General features: G+C 40.1%; 1 protein-coding gene and 1 long non-coding RNA gene across 3 annotated transcripts in view; one reads left to right on the plus strand and one right to left on the minus strand.

Moving 5' to 3' along the window:
- Nucleotides 1-23,734, minus strand: LOC147650814 (uncharacterized). 2 transcript variants are annotated; one of them, XR_015275456.1, is made up of 3 exons: nucleotides 23,428-23,734; nucleotides 23,206-23,314; nucleotides 1-2,313 (listed from the first exon to the last, which is right to left on the minus strand). It is a non-coding gene; the product is annotated as an uncharacterized LOC147650814 (long non-coding RNA). The 2 variants fall into 2 exon arrangements; XR_015275455.1 differs by having other exon boundaries at nucleotides 1-3,249; nucleotides 23,428-23,705.
- The window catches only part of LOC111934701 (transcription initiation factor TFIID subunit 4-like), a 146,630-nt gene that overhangs the window by 86,227 nt on the left and 34,931 nt on the right, over nucleotides 1-25,472 (plus strand). The window contains exon 14 of the mRNA XM_023934879.2: nucleotides 15,015-15,137. Coding sequence (XP_023790647.2) covers nucleotides 15,015-15,137 — 123 coding nt within the window. The remainder of the gene's footprint in view (nucleotides 1-15,014; nucleotides 15,138-25,472) is intronic.

Raw genomic sequence — 25,472 nt, forward strand, 5'->3', positions numbered from 1 at the left:
TGCAATTACAGTTCATGGGTTTATTGACTCTGCACAGCCATGAAGTACAGAGTAGGCCTCTTACACCGCTGTGTCTTTCCCTCCATCAGTAGATAATGTATTTATATCCAGAACAGACATTTATATTCTCAAAACAGAAATAACAGCATGTAGATTCTGAAGATTTCTCTTAATGGCCAAAAGCCATATTCATGTGGTGAGGTGCTTGAAAATCTATTATTTAGAAAAAAAAAATAGTAATAATAAAAAAATCTGTCCTGGCAGAAGAGCTCATATCTGGCAAACGTGTCAGATAATTTAAGTAAGCTTTAGGAAAGTGTCAAAAATACTAAATGGGAAAATAAACATAAGTACTAAACTCAAGTGTTAATTGTGTTCAGGACAACAGGAGAGGAGCAGAACGTTCACTCTACCAGAAACATACTATAGGTGAAACTGGGGAGAAGAGAGCATGTTTTTATGAGAAATAGGATAATTTTGTCTACTTTCAATATCTGTATTTAAATTCTGGGCAAGTGTGATCTGTGTTTTCCTGGAGCCCTTAGCCTTAAGGGAGTCCAGGTTCAGTCTTTCCTTCTAAAGCAGTATGTGCAGGAATCTCTTGTGTACTAAGGTGTGTCAGAAAACAAAAGTAAGGGATGATTTTTTCCTTCCTCTTGTTTGCATCCTTTTTCATGTTTTCACCTTTTTAGTGATCTAGGTGACTGTGAGATAGAGTGATACAGACCTTCAGGTTGCATGGAAACACCCAAAAAATACGAAGCTCCATTAGCTCACCCTATGAGCTTCTGTAATTAAGTCTCAGATTGAAAACTTGTACCTTATTTTAGGGTGCAGAAATCAAACAATACTCTGATTTTAGCAGATGAGAGAGGTAAGGTGAGACCATGAGAGACTGGCAAAGTTTCTTGAGAGCTTTTTTTTATCCCAGTTTTGTCAAGGTTTACTCTGGTAATTTACACAGAGATAAAATATGCTTAACTATTAAAGTAAACTTCTGTTTTGTGTGCAGTCATGGTGCTCAGCACAAGGTGCTGGGTTTCACTAATATGTGACAGTGTTCTGTTCTGTATTTGTTAGATGATTTGGATAGAGAGCTACTGTAATATTTAAATACCTTGTACATTGTTATTCTATCTAAAATGCATCTATTTCTTCAATTTGTCAATATATGCTTCTGTTAACTTTACAATATATGGTGATTTCTGTGAACTGCTCAGCTATACAAAAGAAAAAAAAATCATAAATTCACATTTCAAAAATATCCTCAGGTAATTTTAACTGAGGCTTTAAAAATAATTCCTCAGTTAAAAAATATTAATCTATGGAGTAATAATTTCTGGGAAGTACTGAAATTTGAAAAACAAATGTCCTAAATCCAAAGAGTAAGGAAATGTCTGCCTTAGCAGGCATGCCAGCACTCAGGAATGCTGAGGACATGTGGTAGGCTGTGTAGCAAGTATGAGAATGTTTTGTGATGGAGATTTTTATTCTTGCCCTGTGTAAATCTGGGTGCATTTTTGCTCCTGTCACTTTTTAAATGCGTGTCCCTTACATTTAAATGTAATAATTGAATTCTTCTGCCACACCATTGTACCTGGAATAACTCTATTGACATCAGTAGCAATATTCAAAACAAACAGAATTTGCCCCTCTGGTATTAGATACAATCTCATATCAACTCCTGTGGACAATTAGGATTTACTGTTATCAGATGCACCTAACATTTTTGCTTAAATGCAAAACACTTTTCCAGTTGTTTATATAAAATAACCTATGTATTCAATTTATTTAAAAATCAATTGCAGTCAATCAAATTTTGCCATTTTCCATTGATTTCTCGCCGTGCCTGTTCAGTGTCTATTTCCCATGCCCAGCCTTGTTTTATTGAAGACACAGGTAAGAAGGGGAAGGTTTTTAGTGCAGTGTTGGCCTGTGCAGGGGCTGCCATGCACTGCAGCTGTGTGTGGCATGGATGGCGCGGCCGGGCTGAGCACAGCCCGCTGCTCGGGCGACTCCTCCGTGCGACAGTAAGCGTTTGTGACAGGCTGTTTGCTGAATCCTTCCTGCCTGCATATGGCAGATCAGAGTTCAGTTGTTAGCAGATTATCCATCGTGCCTTGATGTTAAAAGAGGATACTTCCAGCCTGGCTTTGGAGCTGTCCTAGGCAGGGATCCGAGGGAAGTTGGGAAGTGCGCGCAGACGAGAGGGGGAAATGAACACGGTGAACAGCAGTGATTCCAGTGTTCTCCTTGTGATCCCTGATGGTGTTTATTGTGAATTTTAAGCTCCTTTGAAACAGCTGGTCAGTTCTGGAATGGAATGTCGTTAAATCTTCAAATTTCTAGCCAAAAAACAACATTTAAGGCATGTAGAACAATTACTTCTCAGGGGACAGTATTTTCATTTCCAGATTTTTAAAACTGGACTGGTCAGAAAAATGTGGGGTTTTTAGACATTAATATTTTGAACATCATTTTTAGAACATAAGGAAGTTTTATCTTTCTACCCTTAAAATTGGAAGAGGAAAGTCAGATTTTTTTCCTCCCCAAGACTGTGAGAAAGAGGAGCCTGTAATGAGGATATAATCTGTAGTTCTCCTTACTTATGATAATATGCCAAGGAATAGAGAGCAAAAAGCATAGTGGAGTTTTTCTGTGAAGACTTATATTCTGCTGGTGGTGACACACATTTTAGACTTGTAATATGCTGAAGGATTATAAAAATCTAAATCAAAGGTTCAGTATGCAATAAATTGAAAATTAATTAACCCCCCTTGTATTGTTTTGGAGATGGGATGAGTGTTTTTAGGAAAAGCAGAAGGAAGAGTGAAAAATTAAAAACATTTTACTTGGAAAGAGGATCATCTCATTTCCTTTTAATGCAAATCGGATTCTTTGATTATTCACTTATATTATTTATTTATCCTCGTACAAAAGGTAGAAATTATGACATGTTGGGAATGTAGGAGTTTTTTATACTGCAATAATAGTGCAACTATTGCACTCCTTTCATCTATTGGTGAAAAAGGATTTAAAGAAAAAATAATTTTGAATAGAATTAATTAAAGGATTCTTAAAGTCCTAAGCTTAATGTAACTGCAGTTCTTTAAAGCAGAAAAACAAGAGAGAAAACAAATAATGGCCCTTAAGCAGATTCTTGTTCACGTAGGATAAGTAGTCTTTGATTTTGGAGAGGTGGTGTGACTTGCAGTTGGAAACCTTGATTTATCGTGTCGTTATTTATATCTGCAATAAATGAGGAATAAGCATAAAACATGAAAAGGAAAATTAAGCATTATGCTAGTTCTCTTGCTATTTTATTTACATGAAATAGGCATTTTTTAATGGTGTATTGCCGTGCCTTTTGTTGACCATATCTGTACGCCAGGTCTGTCTGCTTGTTTCCATTGGCTTGTCATGTTCACTAATTAGGGAACTGCTGCATGATTCACCTTGTTAATTAGAGGGACTTGCACACAAAGGCCCTTCGGGCAGTGCGAAAGAAGAGCCTAGCACTAGTGCCCTGAGAAAGCTACAGCCTGTGAAGTAATTCTTCTCATCTACCTTCTATTTTTTATTTGAAATGAATAAATCATTGAGATTTTCCTTGTGGAGTGAGAATGCAAGAATTCACATCTTTGTAAGATGTAAATTATATGTGATCAATAGAAGGGGATGACTACTGTATTGTACTTACAAGATTCCCTAATTTACTACTTGTCAGTGTCTGAGAAATTGCTTGAAATATTTTGTCCCCACACTGTGGTGTGTTGTTCCCTTGATCTGCAGCACAAATGAGCAGTAGCAGTTTTGCTATAGTTAAGTCTAAAATAGAAAAGATGTAGATTATTTAAATTCAAGCTTGTTTTGCATCCCCAGTGGAACTTCCATTTTACAAGTGAACCCCCAGCACTACCCCCACAACTTTTAAGGGGAAGAAGGTGGTGGGCGTGTGGCTATTTTTGTTCCTGGTGTTCTGCCTCAAACCTCACTTTCCAGCAGAGTAGCATACTTGCTGTATTGTGTATTCTTTAGTTGAACAGAGTTTCAGAATAAATTAAATTTGTTTTTGTCGTGTCACTTAGACTTGATCAAACCACAATCCAGACTGCAGAAGAGGATATTGCGTTAAAAGTGCACAACCAGTCGCTACACTGCACATTTCCCATCTGTTTATGACACTTCAGACATTAACTCCAATGCCATTCTCTCTAACTATTTGATTAAAATTACTTATTACAGCCAAATGATTTTTAGTAGATTGCTACGTTTGCCTCATTTCCTCAAATGAGGCTGGCAGTTTCAAGATGCAGATTTCCCATAAGAATGCTAGAGGACTGGTATCAAAATCTGGGCATTTTCTTTTGGAATAATCTAGTTAATAAAGCCTCTTACTGGAATTTCTGATGAACTGCTATTTTAAATGCACTTAAAATTTCTGCTATCCTGAAGTTTTGTGCTAATGGCATATAGCCAGAGAAATTTTACCGAAAAATAGAAATACTTATTTGGAAAAAAAATGGGGAAAATTCTTCAGGCTGATGTGAGACTTTATGGTATGAAATATCACCACTCTTCACTTCTAGGAAGATGTGATATTCCTGTGTGCCTCAGCCTTCAGTTGGTTCCATTGACAGACCAGCCAAGAACTTCTTCCATCTTCTTGGTGTAGTTCTGGTATACTGGTTTTTAATTAATTGAGATTTCAAGTGTGTGCCAGAGATGAGCAGAAATAAAAGCAACAAAAGGCCGTGCTGTGCTTGAAACTCCTGATGCACAGAGAAGATGGTGCAGATAAAATTCCTGATCAGACTCCCCTAGCACTAACACAGAGTTGGAAGATGGAGAGTTCTCACCATCCAAATAGCTCAGACACAACAGCAGATTCTTTAAAGGGGATTTTCAGGAAGGTTTGTTGGCTACTTAAGCATGTGAAAAGCTGAGCAGTTGGTTCACGTTCTAGTCCAGCATTGAGCAGTGTGTTAGTGGGCAGCACAGCCTTTGGGAGTTAGTGTTGGCACTCATATTTTCCAGTGCATGATTTTAAAAAAGCAAACTCTTTGTTGAGTATCCTCCCACATGCCAGTGTTTCTGTCAGTTGTCCCAAAGCCACAGCTCAACAGGTTTTGTTCTTATTGCTGCAGTCTGTAACTCTAGACATGACCGACCTCCACACAGCTTTCACTGTGTTTTATATTCCAAAACATCAGGTTGAGTCCTCACACAGTGTCCAACTCCAGGGGGAAAGCAAATCCTAGAAACCTGGGGAGGATAGTAAACCTCCAGTTAGATGAAGAAAGGGTCGGGGAAAATACCTTATCCCATATTTCTCCCAGAGTGAGGGAGTGAGGATGTTCCATGGGCTGCTCCTGAACTTTACACCCCTGAGTAAAGTCTCTGAGCTCTTTGCCTCGTGTTCTTCCCAGGCAGACCGATGCTGTCTTGTGTCCTTTGAGGAGCAGCTTGAGAAGATTCACGATTGCTCATAGTTGCCTTGCTCCAAAATAAAATTACAAGTGATAATAACAAACAAACAGATCTTAGGGAATTTTTTTCAGAGTTTTTTTCTGCTCTCACTCCAGGTAAGTTCCTGACACTGCAGGAAGTTGCCAGCTCTAGTAGTGCTGGTCCTGCCCAGTTCTCTGTGCCTCTGAAACCCTTTGATCAAATTTGGTTTGGCAAATGTGCCACCAACTCTTACAGGACCTAACAAATACCAAGGTTTAAAACAGATGTGTCTCCAGTTTAGCATAGGAGAGCCTGGAACTGGTGCTGGTGGAGATAAATTGTTTGAGGAATAATATAACCAAAACCAGAGAAACAATATTGGAGTTCAGACAACAGATTCTGAGGAGTGAAGGAATGTAATGATTAAAGTTACTGGAAGGACAAAAAAAATTGTTGTAGAACTCTTTCAGAGGTGTCTGAGGGATATCTTCCTTAAGTATTTATTATACCCTGTGTTACTCTAGGAATATGTAGCTTAAGAAATGGTTGGAATGTAGCAGAAATAAAGGGCTTAAGTTAAGAAATAAATGATAGTGCATTCTATTTGGAAAATCAAAAAATGCAACCCAGTATGTTAAAAAATTGCAGGAGTTTAAAGTCAAATCTCAAATTCTTCATGCTTTTGATTTTTTATGAGTCAGCTGTTAAGGATACTGCCAAGAAAATTAAACCTGTGACTATAATATTTATATATCTATCTATCTATATAAATCAGTTCAGACAGTATGTAGTCTTGAGTAGTAAGGGGATAAAATTGTAGCTATAAGGATAATTGTTTAAAAAATCGCATTTTAAAAATCCCCATATAAGACTGGGGAGAATTATAATTAAAGCTTTTAATTTCAGGGAAAAAATAAAAATAAAAGGCAGGATGCACCTGGCATTTTCTGTATCAGAGTTTGACACATTGTCTTGAAAGTAATAGGACACATTTAGATGGAAAATTTGAGCAAACTTGTAAAACATAATGAAATTAGATGTAATAAACAGAAATGTCTGTTGTAGGAAAGATGCTTGGTCCAGAGTACCCCAGTTAAGATTCCAGAACTGTGTTCAGATGCTCATTATTTTGAGAAACAGTCTTCTCCAGGCTGAAACATTCCCAGCTTGGTCTTTGCCCAGGGTGATTTTTTTCCTAACGCTATGCAATAATTTTCAACTGCTGTTAAAAGTGTGTGGGTAAGAAAAAGGAGAAACTCCCCCCACTGAAACCCAACAAACACCTTTCTCAGTAAAGAAAAATCTTGATGTAGTTCAGATAGATGTGCAGCCATCGCAGGGGACAGCTGGAGCTTTTACTGATTTGTGGGAGAACACTTGTGAAGGAGCAGCATCCAGCTTTGTACTGAAGAAAATCAGATACAATTTGTCAGAGCTGGGAATGTTGAGAAGTCTCATGGAATGTGTTTGGTGTATGAGCTGCTGTTACACAGGTGAAACCTCTCTGCTGTGGTGTTTTTGCAGTGCTTCAGTACTCAGAGCAGTTCCTTAGCAGGCACTGGAGCTGTGCTGAGCCCCAGAGGGTTCAGCAGGAGAGCAGGGCTGGGGGACAGCACAGACCTGCTGCACACCCCAGCTGCTTTGTGAGGCTCCCTGAAATTCACTGAGGCACCCATCCTTTCCTGGACTTCTTGAGGTTCCTGCCAGCATTTTCAATGAATCTCATTTTTAATTGCACCTTCTGTTGTGGGCATCATAGGACATGTGTAATGGTTCCTCATTCCAGGCACTCCTCAGCAGAAAAGCTGTTTTTCCAGGGGATGTAATCACTGTCTGGGACTGATAGATACATGTTACAGAACCATCAATTCAGACAAGTTTTTCTCAGCATATGACCCTGTTATCAGGAATTAAGCCATCCATCGCAAACAGAATTAGGAGGGATTTCCATTGATGCCCATTGGCTAGAAATCAATGCTTAAATCATTGTTTATATGATCTTGCTTTCACCAAACATTTCTGCCATTTAGCACCCTTGGTTGCCAGCTTCCTGCTCGGGGTTCACTGCTGCCTGTCTTCACCCATGAGTGCCGTGGATATTTATTTATAGCTTCTGTGGTGCTGGGAGCCTGCTCTTGTTTCTTCTTAGCTGGTGTTTCTGAAGTTGGGAATTGGAAGTGGATAAAATGTAGATCCTGGTGGGCTGAGTTGGCTCTGTGACTACAGAAACTTACTTTTACAACTTGGCTTCTATTCCCTTATCAAATCCTGTATTGGCAGTATTTAAACATACATGACTACTTCCTTAAGCTTTTTCTTCTTCTTTATCTTCACAATCATTTCTGAGTCTCTGTCACTGGGTTATTTTCCTTCTTGGCCAAAAAACATCCCTGGATTCTGCCTGTAGGCACAGAAGCACCTCATTGACCTTTCTGTCTCTCATGTGATCCTACTCCCTCTTCTCCCTTTAATTTTTGAAGGTATTTATATGTGGACTAGGATTTTTAAGAGTTCCAGCTGTCCTCTTACTTTCTGATGATATGAAAGGAAATTTCTCTTACTCCTTAGCAGCTACAGCTCGTACCCATATTTTATCTCCATCTCTGCTTTAGACAAAGCTCACTTCTGTTTGCCTGGTTTTGCCTGACAAATAAGTGCATTTTTGGGTTTTGGAAATGACTAAACCTAGCTTTTGAGATCTAATGTTTATACTTCACATAGGCATATGGCTGTCTTCCTTGTGGCATATGGCTTGTGGCACTTCTTTCTTAAATACCTAAATGTATCATAACAAATAATGATCTACAGAAAACAAACTAGAATTTTAGAACTTCTGTGGTTAGCTGCACTTTATTAAAGTGGTGAAGTAGTGTTCTTTCTGGGGTTTTAATGCTGTGCCACCATCCCAAGAAAATGTCATTGTTCAGACTAATGCTTTGTTCTTATGATGTACTTTTCATCAAATGAGAGATCTCCCAGTAAGTAAATGGCATGCTAAAAATACAGTGGATTTGATAAGGAGCAAGGAACAGTATCTAATTTGTAAGCGTTTTTCTTGTGTAATATATTGGGATATTTGTCTGTGTTTTAGATAAATATTTTTACTTTCAAAAAAGTTAATTGTTGTTAATGAGTGTGGTTCTGAATTGAAACATTGCTTTCTTCCCAGAGGGCAGAAATTTTAATATGCTATTGATGAGTATATCCATATTATTTGTGATAGAGGCAAGTTCAAGAAAGATTTTGCATCAGCAGCCCAATATGAAAATGAGAGTGTGAATGAATGCAGCTATCAAACGATTGCATCTCATTGGTTGATGTAGTGAGTTAGATTCATTTCTGGTAAATCTTGTTAAGTAACAGGAAATTGTTTTATCAGGATGTACAGATAGTAACAGGTGGTTCATTTGTTTAAATATCCAGAAATTAGTAGCTGGCTAGTTAGAAGATAAACTGCATTGTAATAACAGGCTGCTTCGTTAACTTGAAAATATAATTGATCATGTAAAGTAAGAAGCTTTAGTAGCTTTAGTTTTACAGGTAGTTCTAAGAGTAATTTCAGAACACTGAAGATGGTGACATTTTATTAGTGTTATTCTTAGTGCTGAGAATTCAGAGGGTGATTATTGTGGAACCAGGTAAGCAGAACTGGTTGCAAAGTGATTTCCACTTGACACAGAGTGTGATTCCAGAGTGCACTGGGGAGAACAGGCCAGGGTGTGCATCTGCTGTCAGTGTCCCCTCCTTTGAACCAAAGCCAAGGTACTGCTTTTTAAAAAACTTCTGTTTAACAGAGATTACAATTGGGGGTAATATTTTTCATGAAAAAGCAGGTGATGGGTAGGAAAGAGACTGCTGCAGGTAATCTGATGTAGGCTATAAAAAACCAGAAGTATGTGACTTGGAGAAAAGATAAAGTTGGAATAGAGGTACGAAGAAGCCGGCAATAGTGGGGTGTTAAAGGGTAGTCTGGGATGTTAAATAAGGTCTTGGCAAATGTCTTGCTAATAAGTGTCTATAAACTACAAAGATGTTTTCTTGTAAGCAGATTCATTGATAACAGTGCACAGTGATGCTGTCCTGTTAGCTGGAATCCACTGATGTCTGCAAGATGAAGGCCTCTGTTGGGAACCAGTAGCAGAATCATAGCTCTTCTGATTATTTTTTAAAAGTAATTTTATGATTCCCTGCTTTCAGATGAGCTTTAAAGAAAACCTGAAAAACCACCAGTGGTAATTTATAAAAGATTGTGGAGAATTTGTGCACTACAGTATTTATCAAATGTTTTCAGCACTTCAGCCACTATGCTGTAAAACATTGGGCTGCTGTGATCTCACTGATGATAGGTTTGATGTATTAGAAATTTTTTGATCAGCATTCATGAAGGTTACACAAGGTTACTCTTTCCTGCTGTAGTTTACCATGGTGTGTGCTGTTAAACCAGTATCAGAAACTGTATTGTGCTTTTGTCTGGATCTTTTGTAGCTGGCAGCATATTCCTTATTTGTATTAAAGTAATGTCTATTCAGCCCACTGGGGCTTGATGGTAAGTGAGGCACGTAGTAGAGGAGGATCCTCATCTGGAGAGCCCATAGCAGTCACAGACAAGCTGGGTGATGTGGGGTGAGAGACACAGGGGGTTGAAGAACAAAATCTTACCAGTATTCACCCAGTGTGGCTAGAACAGAGCCCAGCTCCTTTGGCTCTGTCTGTTGAGCCAAGTGTCCTGTCAGGTAATGAACTACTGGTAGTGGAAAACCTGTGCATTTGTCAAAATTAGTATATGATATCAAGAACCATCTTTAGCTTTTCTCACTGATTAAAAAAGAAAGAACAAAGAACCTGAGGAATAGAGGGGTGCAAACCTTTCTGCAGACTCTTGAAGCTATTCCATATTTTCATGGTAAAACAGCATCAGTTTGTAGGTTTCAAAGTGAGGGCAAGCTTTATCCCACTACAGGAAATTTAGAGAAATGGCATGTTTTGCTTTACAATTTAGATGTGCCAAAAAAGCCGACAAGAGGCACTGTGTGCTGATACTCCACATGGAAACAGCCAGGGTACAGTGTAGTACAGGTAGCACAGAGAGCCAAGTCTTAACTTCCTGTGGGCTTGAAAATGGTGACTTTGGATAAGATACTGATACAATATTCATATAACCTTTCCATGATACCAGTTATCTATCAGACTGTATTTCTGACCTGCACCTCCCAGGAAACGAATACTTACTCCAGTGTAAAATTTCTTATTCTGCAAAGCTTGACAACTTCGTCTGAGATCACTCTAAGCCAGTTGGCCCTTGCTTAAATATTCATCAGACTTCTGATAATTGTGATAACCCTTGTAGGCTGGCAAGCAAGGCAAATTAGCAAAAAGATGATTGATCTTTTTTTATATGCAGTTTTATCTTCAACCTTTCCTGGATATATGTTATACTATAGTAATAATTTCTTCTCTAAGGTATTTGCCAGTATCTAGATTTGCACATCTATTTACAGTTGCCTTGAAGCCTCATAATTACAATACAGCTGAAATGTCCATTTTCTTTCCCTGACTACAAATAGGGATCAATCGAATTTTAAATGACTGCTTACGGGCTAGCTTCCGATCATGACCTTTGTAAATGATTAGAGCTCACCACTGTTGCTATCTACCTTGAAAGGGTAAGCGGGCAGCTCTGTCTAACTGGCATTTAATCTGGAAGAGAGCCAAAGATATTTGAGCTAAAAACCTAATATGAGTTGGCAAAGAGAAGTATATATAGACCTTTGCACTATTATTTTCTATATTTCTTTTTTGTATTTAGGAAATTCTTTTACCCTGTAGATGAGATGTGTATTTTTAGATAATGTTATACAGAAGTGATGATAATAACTGTGCTTGCAAAATATATAGCATAAAAGTGTGAAAAATGGGGTTTCAAAATCTAAATGACTGAATTCAGTTTTCTGAAGAATGTGAGAATATAGAATGGTTTGGTTTGGAGGGGATCTTAGATATCATCTGCCATGGGCAGACCCTTCCACTGTCCTAGGTTGCTCCAAGCCCTGTCCAGCCTTTGACACTCCCAGGGGTGGAGGGTTGCTTCTCTGGGCAACCTGTGCCAGGAGCTCAGCACCCTCCCAGGGAAGGATCTTTTCCTTGTATCTCATCCAAATCCACACTCTCTCAGTTTGAAGCTATTCCCTCATGTCCTGTCACTCCAGGCCCTTGTCCCAAGTCCCTCTCTGTCTTCCCTGTCAGCTCCCTTCAGGCACTGGAAAGCCCCAGTGAGGTCTTTGTGGAGCCTTCTGTTCTCCAGGCAGAACACTCCCAGTTCCTGCTCAGGTTGCTGAGGCTGTGCTTGCTCCTGGTGTCTCCATTGCTGACAAAGATGGGGAAGGTGCCAGTGCTGGCTGACAGCAGCTGAGCGTGAGCCCAGGTGAGCCCAGGTGAGTCCAGCTGTGCCCAGGTGGGCAAGAGACCACCTGGCCTGGATCAGCAGCAGTGTGGGCAGCAGGAGCAGGGCAGGGCTGGCCCCACCTCGAGTGCTGTGCGCAGCTCTGGGCACACTCACAGCTCACACAGCTCTCATTCAGCTCACACTCAGCTCACACAGCTCTCACAGCTCACTCAGCTTGCTCTCACACAGCTCACACTCACACAGCTCACACTCACAGCTCACACTCACAGCTCACACTCACAGCTCACACTCACAGCTCACACACTCACAGCTCACACAGCTCACACTCACACTCAGCTCACACTCACAGCTCACACTCACAGCTCACACACTCACAGCTCACACTCACAGCTCACACTCACACTCAGCTCACACTCACAGCTCACACTCACAGCTCACACTCACACAGCTCACACTCACGCTCACACTCACGCTCACACTCACACTCACAGCTCACACTCACAGCTCACACTCACAGCTCACACTCACACTCAGCTCACACTCACAGCTCACACACTCACAGCTCACACTCAGCTCACACTCAGCTCACACTCACACTCAGCTCACACTCACACTCAGCTCACACTCACACAGCTCACACTCACAGCTCACACTCACAGCTCACACTCACAGCTCACACTCACAGCTCACACACTCACAGCTCACACAGCTCACACTCACACTCAGCTCACACTCACAGCTCACACTCACAGCTCACACACTCACAGCTCACACTCACAGCTCACACTCACACTCAGCTCACACTCACAGCTCACACAGCTCACACTCACACTCAGCTCACACAGCTCACACTCACAGCTCACACTCACAGCTCACACACTCACAGCTCACACTCACACTCAGCTCACACTCAGCTCACACTCACACTCAGCTCACACTCACAGCTCACACTCACACTCAGCTCACACTCACAGCTCACACTCACAGCTCACACTCACAGCTCACACTCACACAGCTCACACTCACAGCTCACACTCACAGCTCACACTCACACAGCTCACACTCACAGCTCACACTCACGCTCACACTCACGCTCACACTCACGCTCACACTCACGCTCACACTCACACTCACAGCTCACACTCACAGCTCACACTCACACTCAGCTCACACTCACAGCTCACACACTCACAGCTCACACACTCACAGCTCACACTCAGCTCACACTCACACTCAGCTCACACTCACACTCAGCTCACACTCACAGCTCACACTCACAGCTCACACTCACAGCTCACACTCACACTCAGCTCACACTCACAGCTCACACACTCACAGCTCACACTCACACTCAGCTCACTCACAGCTCACACACTCACAGCTCACACTCACACTCAGCTCACACTCACAGCTCACACACTCACAGCTCACACTCACACTCAGCTCACTCACAGCTCACACACTCACAGCTCACACTCACACTCAGCTCACACTCACAGCTCACACACTCACAGCTCACACTCACACTCAGCTCACACTCACAGCTCACACTCACAGCTCTCACTCACAGCTCACACTCACAGCTCACACTCAGCTCACACTCACAGCTCACACTCACACTCAGCTCACACTCACAGCTCACACTCACAGCTCACACTCACAGCTCACACTCACAGCTCTCACTCACAGCTCACACTCACAGCTCTCTGGCCCCAGTTCCTCGGTGCTGCCCTTCAGGGACTCTCTGGCACCTCCAGCCCTCCCCAGCTGTGCCTGTGCTGGGCCCTGGAGCAGCCCCTGGGCCCTGGGACACTCGTGGTGAGCCTGTGACCAAAGGTGCCCAGGCACAGGGCTTGGTCACAAGTTCACTGACTGCTAAATGAACACATTGAGGCTGTGCTGAAGGGGAGGTGTGAGGTGGATCTGCTTTTGCTGGGCAGAGCTGGGTGGAGAAAACAGATCCCACATGGGCACTTTGTTGCTTAAAGCTCCTTTTCTTTTGACATTGGGTGAGATACTTCAGGCCCTGCTTGCATGTTCAGATCATGTGTAGGTAATGGCTGAGCCACTTCTATCTCTGCTTGTCACTTCAGTTCCATTCCAATGAAGAATTCTTGATTATCCCGTATCCTACAATCTTTTTATTATCACCACTGAATTTCTTGAGATGTTTTTTTGTGCACTGCTGCTGAAGGGGGGACAAGAGTGACATCAGTGGGATTGAAAAGCAAACACCTCTCAGTTTATTGATAGATTTTGCAAACCCAAAGTTTTGAGGTTAATACGAATTACTGCTAAGAGCTATGAATGCTTTTATCTAATTAAAATAATATACTGTGTTGCCTAATCAATTATTCTTGTGTGGTATTGATCAGAATATTTATTAAAATATTAGTGTTCCTGGGAATATGACACTTACCATTAACACTGGAATGATTATACATATTTATAGTGAATATGCAATCTTATCTCTTTGCTGTCCGGAGCATTTTCTCCTGGTTTCTGTAGTGTGCTACATTGTTACATAACACAGCTGGCAGCTGCTTCAAACTGGTCAAATGTGTTCTTACCTAAAGCCTAAGCCCAGAAAGCACTTGTAAATTCAGTTTGTAAAGGTTTTGTGTACCTTTGGCTAGCATTTAGATAGAGATATTTTATTAATTTAGATTTTTTTTTTAAGAAAACATCAAGCGTGTTTAAAATATTCAAAATAAATACAAGCTAAAAATGGAGGGTTTTTTAAAAGATTTGAATTGATATTTACATTCTTTATATCAGTCTTAAACTGGAGATGTGTAGTTAGTATATAGTAGTTGCTAAGACAGTTTTTTTGAATTGATATTTACATTCTTTATATCAGTCTTAAACTGGAGATGTGTAGTTAGTATACAGTAGTTGCTAAGACAGTTTTTAATGAAAAGAATGGTGGTTTTGGAAACAGTTGAGATATTTGGAAGCAGAAATCTTGTGAAAAGACATGAGAACTTCGGTATCTTCATTATTCCTCTATGGCCAGGCTGCTAAAATAGTACCAAGAGCAGTAAAATACTCTTGGGGGTTGCCTATGTGTGACTTGCAGCTGATGCTCACAGGTCTGAAGATAACTTTTTGATATGGCAACAGAACAGAAACTAAAGCGAGTTCTTTCCCTGTGTGACAGATGCAGCAGCAAGAGCTTGCCCAGATGAGGCAGAGGGATGCCAACCTGACGGCTCTGGCAGCCATCGGTCCCCGCAAGAAACGGAAGCTGGATGCACCTGGGCTGCTCACCATAGGAGGAGAGGTATGTGTGTACCAGGCTGAGGGAAATCCCTCCTGCAGAACCTCGGGGGAACAGCTGGAGCTGCTCCTGCTGCTGCTGTCAGGGAGCTGTGTCATTTGGAAATGCACATCGGCACCAGGAGCCCAGCTTATCTGGCCACGGTTAAAACGACATCTCCTTTTAGTTGTATTTTCAAGTGTGAACTTTCAGCAGATAATTAAAGAATATTTTTAAAATATATTTAAAAGAATATTTTTAAATGTGAAGTGTAGGTTTTAAACTGTTCACTGCTTTTATATCTGTTTTCTCCTCTGCATAATCTGAAAAAACCCAAAAAGAGTAGGGAATGAAGAAGTATGTTAAAAACCATAACTGCAGTCTTGCTTACAGTTTGAACCATGAGCTTGTAGTAATACCATGGATTTATGATAAATATGTGTATAAACTTCTTCAAGAACGACAAAGTATCCCCCACCACTTCAAAGATGAGTTTATAATCATGCTAAAATCTAATTTCCATAAGAATACTGTGCTCTAGAAATAGGATTGGATTCTTTAGCATGATTCTCCTGTTAATTTAAGTGGACAAGTAGCTGTGCTACGCAATAAATGCAAAATTGAAAGCCTGATCTGTATTAAGCGAGGTGGAGAGCCAGGGTGATGTGGTCCCACTGCTGTGGGTGGCTCTGTAAGAGCACTGTGTGGTTTAGTACAGATTCACTTGGGCTGCTTTTCGTTCTGCTGAGTCTGCCCACGCAGTGGAGTCAGAGGAATTCTCCCTATTACATGCCTGTTCTGAGGAAAATGCAAACATTTTGTTTTGAATAACTAAACTAACAGTTTTGGCTCAGACATTTGACTGTCTAAATGCCAGGCATTTCCAAAGGCCTTTTTGTTTCCCATTTTGGATAGCTTTTTTCTGACTTCTCTCTCTTTTCGTGTGCTAAGATTAGTGCTAGGGAATTAGCTGAGCTAGGAACAGAAGTGGATCTTGTTTATGCTCTAAAATTGACTTAGGACTTCAGATACGTAAGAGGTGCTCCCATTTCTGGTAAAACTTGTTTCAGACTGAGGGAGTTCCCCAAGTTTTGTGTTGTCCTTTTATTCCCTTCCTTTCAGTCTCCTTTATCTTCAGTGAAGAATTCTATTCTCCTTCACATGCAGCTGTACCAAATCTTACAGCAATAGGCCCAAAGAAGCTTTTATTAGAAGCTCAACTGGGTGTTCATAGCTTTGGCTTTCCCTCATTTAAAAATAATTTCAACCTTCTAATAATACATGGACCCCTTCAGATGGACATGGACCCTTCACCAAGGGAGTATTTTCTCCTAAGGAACAGAATTTAATTTTTATTATCTATCTCTTATTATCTGTCTCTTTAAAAAAAGAAATATTTTGTAAGTATTAATAATTTGATGAACAAAATTTGGATCGGCTTCAGTGAGTGAAATACTTTAATCAGAGGTCCATATCTGAATGGATTATGATGAACAGCTTCCCTCTCCAGAAGCTCCTCCTCCTTCTCTTGCTATAATGCTTCAAGGAAAAAGAAAGGTCTGGGGCAAATTCCAAAGGCTTCTGGATATTTTTTTGCTTTCTTTTTCTGCTCTCCTAGCCCAAATTTTGCTGAACAACTGTATTATTCAATTGGCAAACTATCCTTGAAGTTTTTGCCGGTCCATGGATTTCCCGGAGCCATGAATTGTGTGCCAGTTCAGATGGATTTGCTGCCATCCCTCCCCTCCTAGCTCCTAACCATCCTGGCCAGCTCATATAGATGGCTGGCTGGAAGCTGATTTCCAGGTCTTGGAAACTGGATCTGCATTATTCAATGTCTTTTGTAGGGAATAGGACCTAAAGTGCTGTGGAGGCTGTGTCACACAGCTTGGCTCCTAGAAACTCCCTTTCTGCTATTCTTCTGAGCTTATTAGGGCTGCTGTGCAGAAATAAACTCAACTCCTCCAAAATGTTTCACTGTAAAAAGGTACTGGGATTTTGTATTATTTGTTTAGGACTGTCTGATAGATCTTCTTTGGGTTTCTGGAGATTATAAACGTCATTATGATTCTGTGTTCTGTGCTACCAACACCCCCTTAGCCCAATTCCATCTTCAAATATCCAACCTCCTCCATGGTCTATGACATGCTGATTTCTCCCAGCAATTTCTAAGCTGCTTAAAGCCCTTGCTACTGATAATCTCTGCTTGCAAGGTCTGACTTGGCCAGAGTTTTTTTGGCCTGCCCTTTTTTCTTGGTCAAAATACCCAGTTTTTGAATTGTTGCTAGTCTCCTTACTAATGTTTTTTGACTTACTGTCTGCTGTTGTTGTAGCTGGGACCCTGCATGTTTACTGATCCAAAGAGATGTCATTTATACATCCCACCCTGGCATGTTCCTTTTTGTTTCTCCCCTTTTCTGAACTTGTTTGACACTTAGTTGCATTGGCCATTTTTCAGTGAACAGTGCTGTAAGTTTCAGTCCAGCTTCTTGGTTTAACAGGAATACCAACAATTTATTTTTGGAAATTGGATCTCTTTAATAATACCCTTTTTATCTGAGCAGGAGGTTGATTTAGGAGTAGTGATGGATATTCTACTTAAGAAGTTGATGGAAAAGATTAGTATTTCCTAATTTACACAGAGAGACATAACTCTTCTACAGCTCTTGGAAATGTGAAAAAGCTTGTATTAATAACTGTGAGTATTTTTTACCAGCAGTTTGAGAGCTTTTTCTTTAAACTTATTCTCTGTCTCACATTGCCAGAGCTCATCTGAACTTCTTTGCTTGTTTTCAAGACATAGCTAAACAGACTTTTTTTCTTTTTTTTTTTTTTTTTAATGGCAGGATTATTACAAATTATCAAGACCAGGCCCATCAATTGTCTTTCCTGGACTAGTACAGATAATTTTTTTTTACTGCTTTTACTGGGGGACATGGAAAATCAGCAGTTTTGGAGTGAAGTTATTTTTACATGTTTGTTTTGTTTAATTTTTTTTAAAAAATTGCTTCTACGTGCAACCATATAAAAAATGCCTTTCCAAAACATGAGAAAAATATTTTATAAAACAGTGGATGAGCAGAGGCTTGGTGTCCCCAAATAGCACTGCCAGCAAGTGAGTGACTGGTTTCAGACCATGAATACAAAGTGGCCTGGGCTAATGTCACTGTGAGCCCTATCCCAATCCCTGCATTCCTGCCCCTTCCATTTGCTTGGCCCTGGCTCTTGCACCCTGGGCTGACCCATCTCCATGCAATAAATAGGAAGAAGACTGATCTAACAAGAGTAAAAAGTGAATAGTTGCAGCTTTGCTTGTTGAAGTAGTTTGGCCTAGAGCCCAGTGAACACTGGAAAAGGAACTTACAGCCAGCCAGAGACAGCAAATGTGAGATCACCTGCACTTCATTCGCTTCCTTTTTAGTGCCTTTCGTGTCTGCTGGTATTTTAGATGATCTGCTAGAAACACAGCTGCCTCTGTAGCAGCCAGCAGCTCATCAGTAATTCAGCCTGCTCATTATTATAATGGGGTTTAGATCAAGAGTGAAGGAGAAGAGGTAAAGAGAAGCGAGATACCTTTGGATGGATTCAGCTTCTCTGCCAGGCAGAGTTGAAATTACTGCATTTGTGGAATTTTTTAGGGGTTTTCCATTTCTTTAGTAATACTAGACAAAAATTCTTGGAAAATATCTTTTAAAGTCACAGCTTTTTGGGATTTAGCATGTGATTATCAAGTTAGGTATCTAAGGATCCTGGCCCATGTGGTGTTTAGCAGCAGAGCTGCCCAGGTGTGATGGGTGCTGTGGTCCTGTGATGCTCATGTGGCACTCAGTGGTGGCTGACACAAACAGGTTACAGCATTCAGGACAGCAAGCACTGAAACTCTTCACTTGGCATCCCTAAGCACCTCTAATGTCAGATTAAATAAAAGGTTTGCATTGCTTTTGTTTACCTTAATTGCTTTTTGTTTGATTTTCAATCTACACAGGTCACATTTTCCGTGTGTTTTTTTTTTTTTCTTGAATTCTAAGGCTTTTAAAAGTTAGAATTAAAATTTTGTTTTGTTTATGAAATAGATATTTCCCTGTAATTGTAAGAGTTAAAGCTTTTAAAAAAGGATTAGCCATTGCAAGACTAGGTCAGATAGCTTTACAAGCTAAATATTTGAGTACTGCTAAGGTGGCATGAATGCAGAATTGGCATATTTTCAAGTCTCTCATTTCTTATTATGGAATTAAAGTGTAGAGGTTAAACACAAGTATTTTTCTGTATTTAATAATAATACTAAGATTATTTGGCTTTTCATCAAGACCTATGGCTAGTATCCCAAAATGCATAAATACAGAGTATATGTTTGAAATATCTGAGGGTATAATTTGTTTAAATATCAAGTGAAAACCCTCTCCTGGTACTTGCTGGCACAGATGGTTTTTGAATACTGAGCTTCCAAAGGCAGCTTCAGGGCTAGTTCAGTGAATCACCGCTTATTGAAGACAGTCATTTTAGGGATAAGAAAAAGCCCTCTTCCTCACACAGCAGAAGAGCAGTCATCTTAAGAATATTCAGCAAACTATCCCAAATACCATCTTTCAAAATGTGCAGGACCATATGTTGGGCCAGTGCTCAAGGGAGATCTGATACTCTTGTGTGTTTTCTCATCCATTATATTCCAGCCATTATATTAGTCAGGAAAGATAATATTCTTGCATACCTGGAAAGTCCCAAACTAGCAGTTAAAACAGAGATGTTTTGTGTAGAGAAAAGCTAATTGCTGAAGTGATTGTGAGATGTATTTTGGGCACGAGGCACCACATTTTTTAATTAAATTAATCTTTCAGATGGTATAATTTGAGTATTTTAAAGCTGTTTTCATGTTTAGGTTTTGTCCAAAACATGATTAAAATTCTGGTTTAAGACGTGGAAATCTGTGTTGTACCAGAGGCAGACACACAGAAGTTACTATTAGGTTTTTATACTTTTAGTAACTCCTGATTTCGAAGTGGAAATGTAAGGATGGATTCAGGGTTAAGTGGGGAGCACTTGGGTGTGTGCTATAGTTGGAAAAAAGTACTTTTGACTGCAATCTCTTTTTGGTTATGCAATACTGAACGTGATTCATTTCACCATTTCAGCTGACATTCTCACTTCATGCTTGGGTTATCCATGGACATTTCAGCAACACCTGCAATTATTCCTCAAATCCATTGTCAATATTTTCACAATATTAAGAAGAAATCAGGATACTAGGTAATTTTCTCTTTGGAATTGGTTAGACATGAGCTGCCTCTTGGAAAACTTGGCCTTGTTTTCTTCATTTCTCACCCTTTTAAACCATAAGAGATGAGTAGTGTGTCCTGCAGAAGTCTCTGTTACAGGAGGGTTGTACCTTGGCTTCTGTCCAGTTTCTACTCAGTGAATATCACCCACTTTAGAAGGTCATGAATCAGCCAATGTATGAGGCATAACTGGTCCTGACAGATCCAAAAGAACTGGAACCAAGGGATAGTCTTTTATTTTGGGGAAAACCACCAATCATCAGCATTGCTGTTCTCTGAGCAAATCTTCAGGCTGTTCCCTCACCTTTCTGGAACTAAAGTTTATTTTATGGCATCCACTTTCAAAAATCCTTGGAACAACATGTTCAACAACTCAAGTCTCAACTTGGTCTTCCTGCTGGCTCTTGATGAATTACTGCTTGTTTAAAGTGGTCAAGATATGTTTAGAAAGCACTGGAATCTAAAGCCCCATCACACTGGTTAAGCTTGAGTTATATGAAAGAGATACAATGGAGCAGAACACATTTTGCAAGCATTTATGGATCAAGAAGTTAAAGCTTGCTTTTTGTGCTTTTTAAGCCTGTAGATTAGGAGCAGAACAGGAAGAATTTTTATGGTTTGTTGTATCATTACCTTTTCAAGCACTCTTTGCTCCATGTCTCACTGACATGATAAAATGCAGTGTTCTCTCAGACCTGTTTTGGTGCAGGATGTCACTGCTGCTGACAGTTATGATTTCATTTGAGGTATCCCAAAACTATCACTTAAATTTATGGGTTTGAATTTTCAAGGAGACAGAAGAAAGGAGTCTGTCCTCACTTTTTTTTTTTAAATGGAATTACATGTATACTACTTTATAAATCTTTGAAAATCTCACGTTTGGCTTCAACTTCTCTTTTACTTTTGTTTTGTTTTACTTACTGTTTTCAAAATCAAATAAATATTAAAATAATTCACCATAAACATGTTGATGTCTATTTCAAAAGCAATATTTTGGAACACTCTATAGATGTTATTGTAATTAATAATTACACCTTTTTTCTGTATTCTTAAATGAATGAGATTTCAATTTAAAATTGAATTTAAAAATCAATTCCCCCAGCAATGAGTTTTCATTTTTAAAAATTTAATTCAAACTCTGTTTTAGTCCATGATGATCACAAACTGGGCTTTTTTAGAATTCTGGTTTTATTTTGTGAAACAAAGCTTACAAACATTACTCTAATGCTTCTTACAGACTTAGCAGCAAAACAAAGAAGAGATTGAAGATGATGGATAATGTGATGTTTACATTGATGATTAATAATTGTAACTGGGAGTGAATGTATAGAAATACATATCCATGCCTGTTGCAAACAGGCAGGAATACAGACAGTGAGTCAGGAGGCAGTAGAACATTTTTGCATGGATCTCAGTTCACAGGAGGAAGAAGCCAGGCAGCAATGCAAGAAAATAGCAAGTGGGCTCTGTGCCAGGAAAAACATTCTTTTTTACTAGTAGAACAGGTTTGCATGCTGTGTGTATTCCTTTGATCTGTGGAACACAAAATATTCTGACAGAGGTTCAATGATATTAATAATTTTTCCTTATTGGCCAAGACAAATTCGATTTTTACTTCATTTGGAGATGGAAGTTGGTCCCACCTGACTGCATGATGTTGATGTAGCATGTAGGAGAAGACCATGAGAGCATTTTTTTCTCTGCCTCTCCAAGGTTTCTACTGCATTCTTACTTAAATAGTGTTTTGTTCTTTTTTTTTTTTTTTAATAGAAATATAAATCCTCCTCCTTGGTTGCAAAAAAAATTATTACATTTTTTAATAGAAAATTTTATCGATTTGGTAATAATAAATACAATTGTTTTATTTATGGATACATTGTAAATCTAGTGTGTGCAGCTTATTAGCATGGAAAATGAGAACTTGGCACAAAGACTTCTGAGTAGCTAAGAGTTCATCCATTGTCAATCCCTGTGGACCTCTCCTGCTATTCCTGGGAAGGTTGTGTTTTTCTTGCAAAAGGAGTTACCTTAAGGATGTGTGGGACAGAGGGTATGCGAATTTGCATTTTGGGGTTGTTTCTGGAGTTGGTTTTGGGTTGAGTTTTTCTGCATTTTCAGTTGTCTCCCTGATTTTCAGACACTGAAGGATGGAATCTGTTTTGCAGTCTCTGTTTTTCTGATGCTTATAATGACAGATTTTTTTTCCTTCTTCTGGCTAAGTAGAAACTTAGCCAGAAAACTGGTAAGACTGAGAGAAAGCATAGAAGGGCCTAGCAGAGGGTTTATCCATTGTCTTTAGGAGGTAAAGCCCAAGATGCTGTGACAGTTTTAAATGTCACTGAAAATAATTTTTAAAACCTGACCAAAAAATTTTCAAGGTGTACATGGAAAGATTCATACCCATATCTTAAGGTGGCAATGTTTCACATTTAAGTAATTCTTCCCTAGAGCAGTTAGATGAATCATTAAATAGATTCATTTCCTTCTGCTTCGATCCTATTCAGTGCTAGGCAAATTTTGTGGAATAATCTTTTTCCTTTTTGTCTAATACCTTTTTTACTGAAGTTAAGGTTTGGAAGAAGTCTAAAGAACTTAAAATGTATAAAGATGCACATTTTTAGATTTTTTTTCAGACAATTCTTTTATAGGCAGTCAAGTAAAGTGTTGGTCCTACAGAGAGTGGCAATTACTTATTTAACATTTTTAGTTTACCCTGGGCCTTTGGGCAAACAGTCTTGAACTTCAAGGAAATCTGGTTGCCAGCTTCTAAAGTAAACACACCTACCTAGAAATGCTGAACAGAATTTTTGTTATTTTACCTGCTGTCAGTTGCAGAACCAAACATTGTCCAAGCCATGTGGTGGGAATTAAACTCCAAATAAGCCACTCCACTTCACCCTTCCAGTGAGAGATGGACAAAGGCAGAGACTGTGGGGTGAGAGAACAATTTGCTAAATACAAACAGCAGTGGCATAGGAAATGCAGAGGAACAGAACAATTTCGATAGCAAAAGGGCACAAAAGAGCAGGAGATTTACACACAAGAGGAGTTCCCCGCCTCGGCCCAGTCCGTGTGGTGAGGCCCAGACCAGAGCTGTTCCTGTGGCACAGCCGTGACACACAGGTATTCCTGGGACACAAACAAGGTGGTGGAGCTCCTGCAGCCTCATTTTCTGTCCCTGAGGCAGCAGAGGCAGTGATGGACACAGCCATGAAGAGCTGGATTGTCCAGTGTGGCCGGCAGGGCTCTCCTCAGCTCCCTTCAGCGCTCGGAGCTGCACCAGGCCCCGGCTGTGTCCTGCAGGAGGACACACCACACCATCCCACAGCTTCCCTGGGGGAGAAACTCAACACCACAATTCTGCTGTAAGGCCACGTTTTCTTCCCCCCAAAGCCACATCCCAAGTGATGATGTGGGTGGGATAGAACAGCAATGGCCGTGGCCCCCTCTCCATCAGCACTGTGCATTAATTCAAAAATTTACACTTTTTTATCAGCACACCACATTCAGCTGGTGCAACAGACCACAGCTGAATGTGGTCTGTTGATAAAAAAGTATGAGTTCTTGAATTAAAAAGAAAACAAAACAAAAGCCTGACAGATAAACATTTCATTCAGAGCTTGCTGTCATATGTGTTCAAAAAATTATCCTTTCATTTTCAGTACTCTAGCTGAAAACAAGCTTAGTGTATAAGAAAGAGAAATAAAAACAGGCCTGTCATGGTTTCTTTTTACCATGTGTAAGTCTTCGAAGATTTCACTGCAAGTCAGAATGTTTTTCTGAGTGTTTAATGTGTGCATATCCTGTGTATATCTCTGCACAACATTTAAAGGCAGGTCCCTATTGCAGGTTTCATAAGTGATGTCATCATGAAATGACACAATATCAGCGGTTTGTGTTGCAGGCAGATTTATTTTGACCAACCTTGCTGTTCAAGGAACACGATGCATTTGAATCCCTGTGATTTATTCCAAATTGCAAGAGTATTTTGAGCAAATACTTGTTTAATTTGGAAAGGAGCGCTCACCCTTTTTTTAACATGTGTTGACCAGTCTCTTACTGTCCACACTCCTCCTTCAGAATTTGGCTGAAATTTGCCACCCATAAAATTCAAAGGTGGAGCTCAAATATTTAAATTTTGAGCTGAAACGAGCTTTTCAGCTTTGTTAAAAACTCTTCACAGATAATGGAACTGTGTTCTTTGCACATCCTTCCTTTGTGGGAGTGATGGCAAAGTGGGTCTTGTTTGGCCACATTCATGAGAAGTTGAGCTTGGAGCTCCAAACCTGCAAGGACATGTGCACATGCTTAACTTTAAGCAGAGGGGTGAGTTTGTTTGAAGTCAGTAATGTGCCTCGTGTAGAACATTAATTACCTGCAATAAGCTTTTGTTGGAGCGCTGTGTTCCTGTCAATCTCCCTGCTTTTCCCACTGCATGAGCTGGGCTTTGCTAAATCCCTGATTGGTTCTGGTGTAGGAAAACACTTTCTTTTCTGTATTTCCTTCTATAGTAAAACCAGGGTTTTCTTTCTAGAAATTGTAATATTGTGTGCTTTTTGGAAAGCCTCATGCTATCTGACCACGGAAGACTTTGGGACTAATCAGTGTGTGTTAAATGCAGGTTTATGAAGTTTTCCAATGTGTCTGGAATATTACAGGCAGCATTTTGCTTTCAAAGAAATAATACAGTAAAAATAGCTAATAGTGGGATCTTCATCTTGGTATTCCTTTTGTTGCATACTCTGTTCTAGTGAATGACGAGGAAAAAAAGGGGGTTTTTGTTTTTGTTTTGCCTGGAGTCAAACAGGAGCATGCTGGTTAAAGGGATTCTGTGGGGGCTGGAGAAGGCCTGAGGGAACTCGGAGAGACATCTACCACCAGCAGCTTGTCTGTTCTAGCTAATTATAGCTGGGGTACTGTTTACTTTAGTGGTGTACTCCTTATTTATTAGTTACTTGGTTACTGCTTGCCTTCAAGTTACAGGCTGGCAGCCAGTTCCTGCAGGGGAGGTGCAATAGGGAGGGAAGGGCATCAGGCAGAGCTGCAGCTCCCCAACCTTGGCAAGATTTCTGACACTGGTGGAGTT

Source organism: Cyanistes caeruleus, chromosome 12 (genome assembly GCF_971803275.1).
Source record: "Cyanistes caeruleus chromosome 12, bCyaCae1.hap1.1, whole genome shotgun sequence".
Lineage (NCBI taxonomy): Eukaryota > Metazoa > Chordata > Aves > Passeriformes > Paridae > Cyanistes > Cyanistes caeruleus.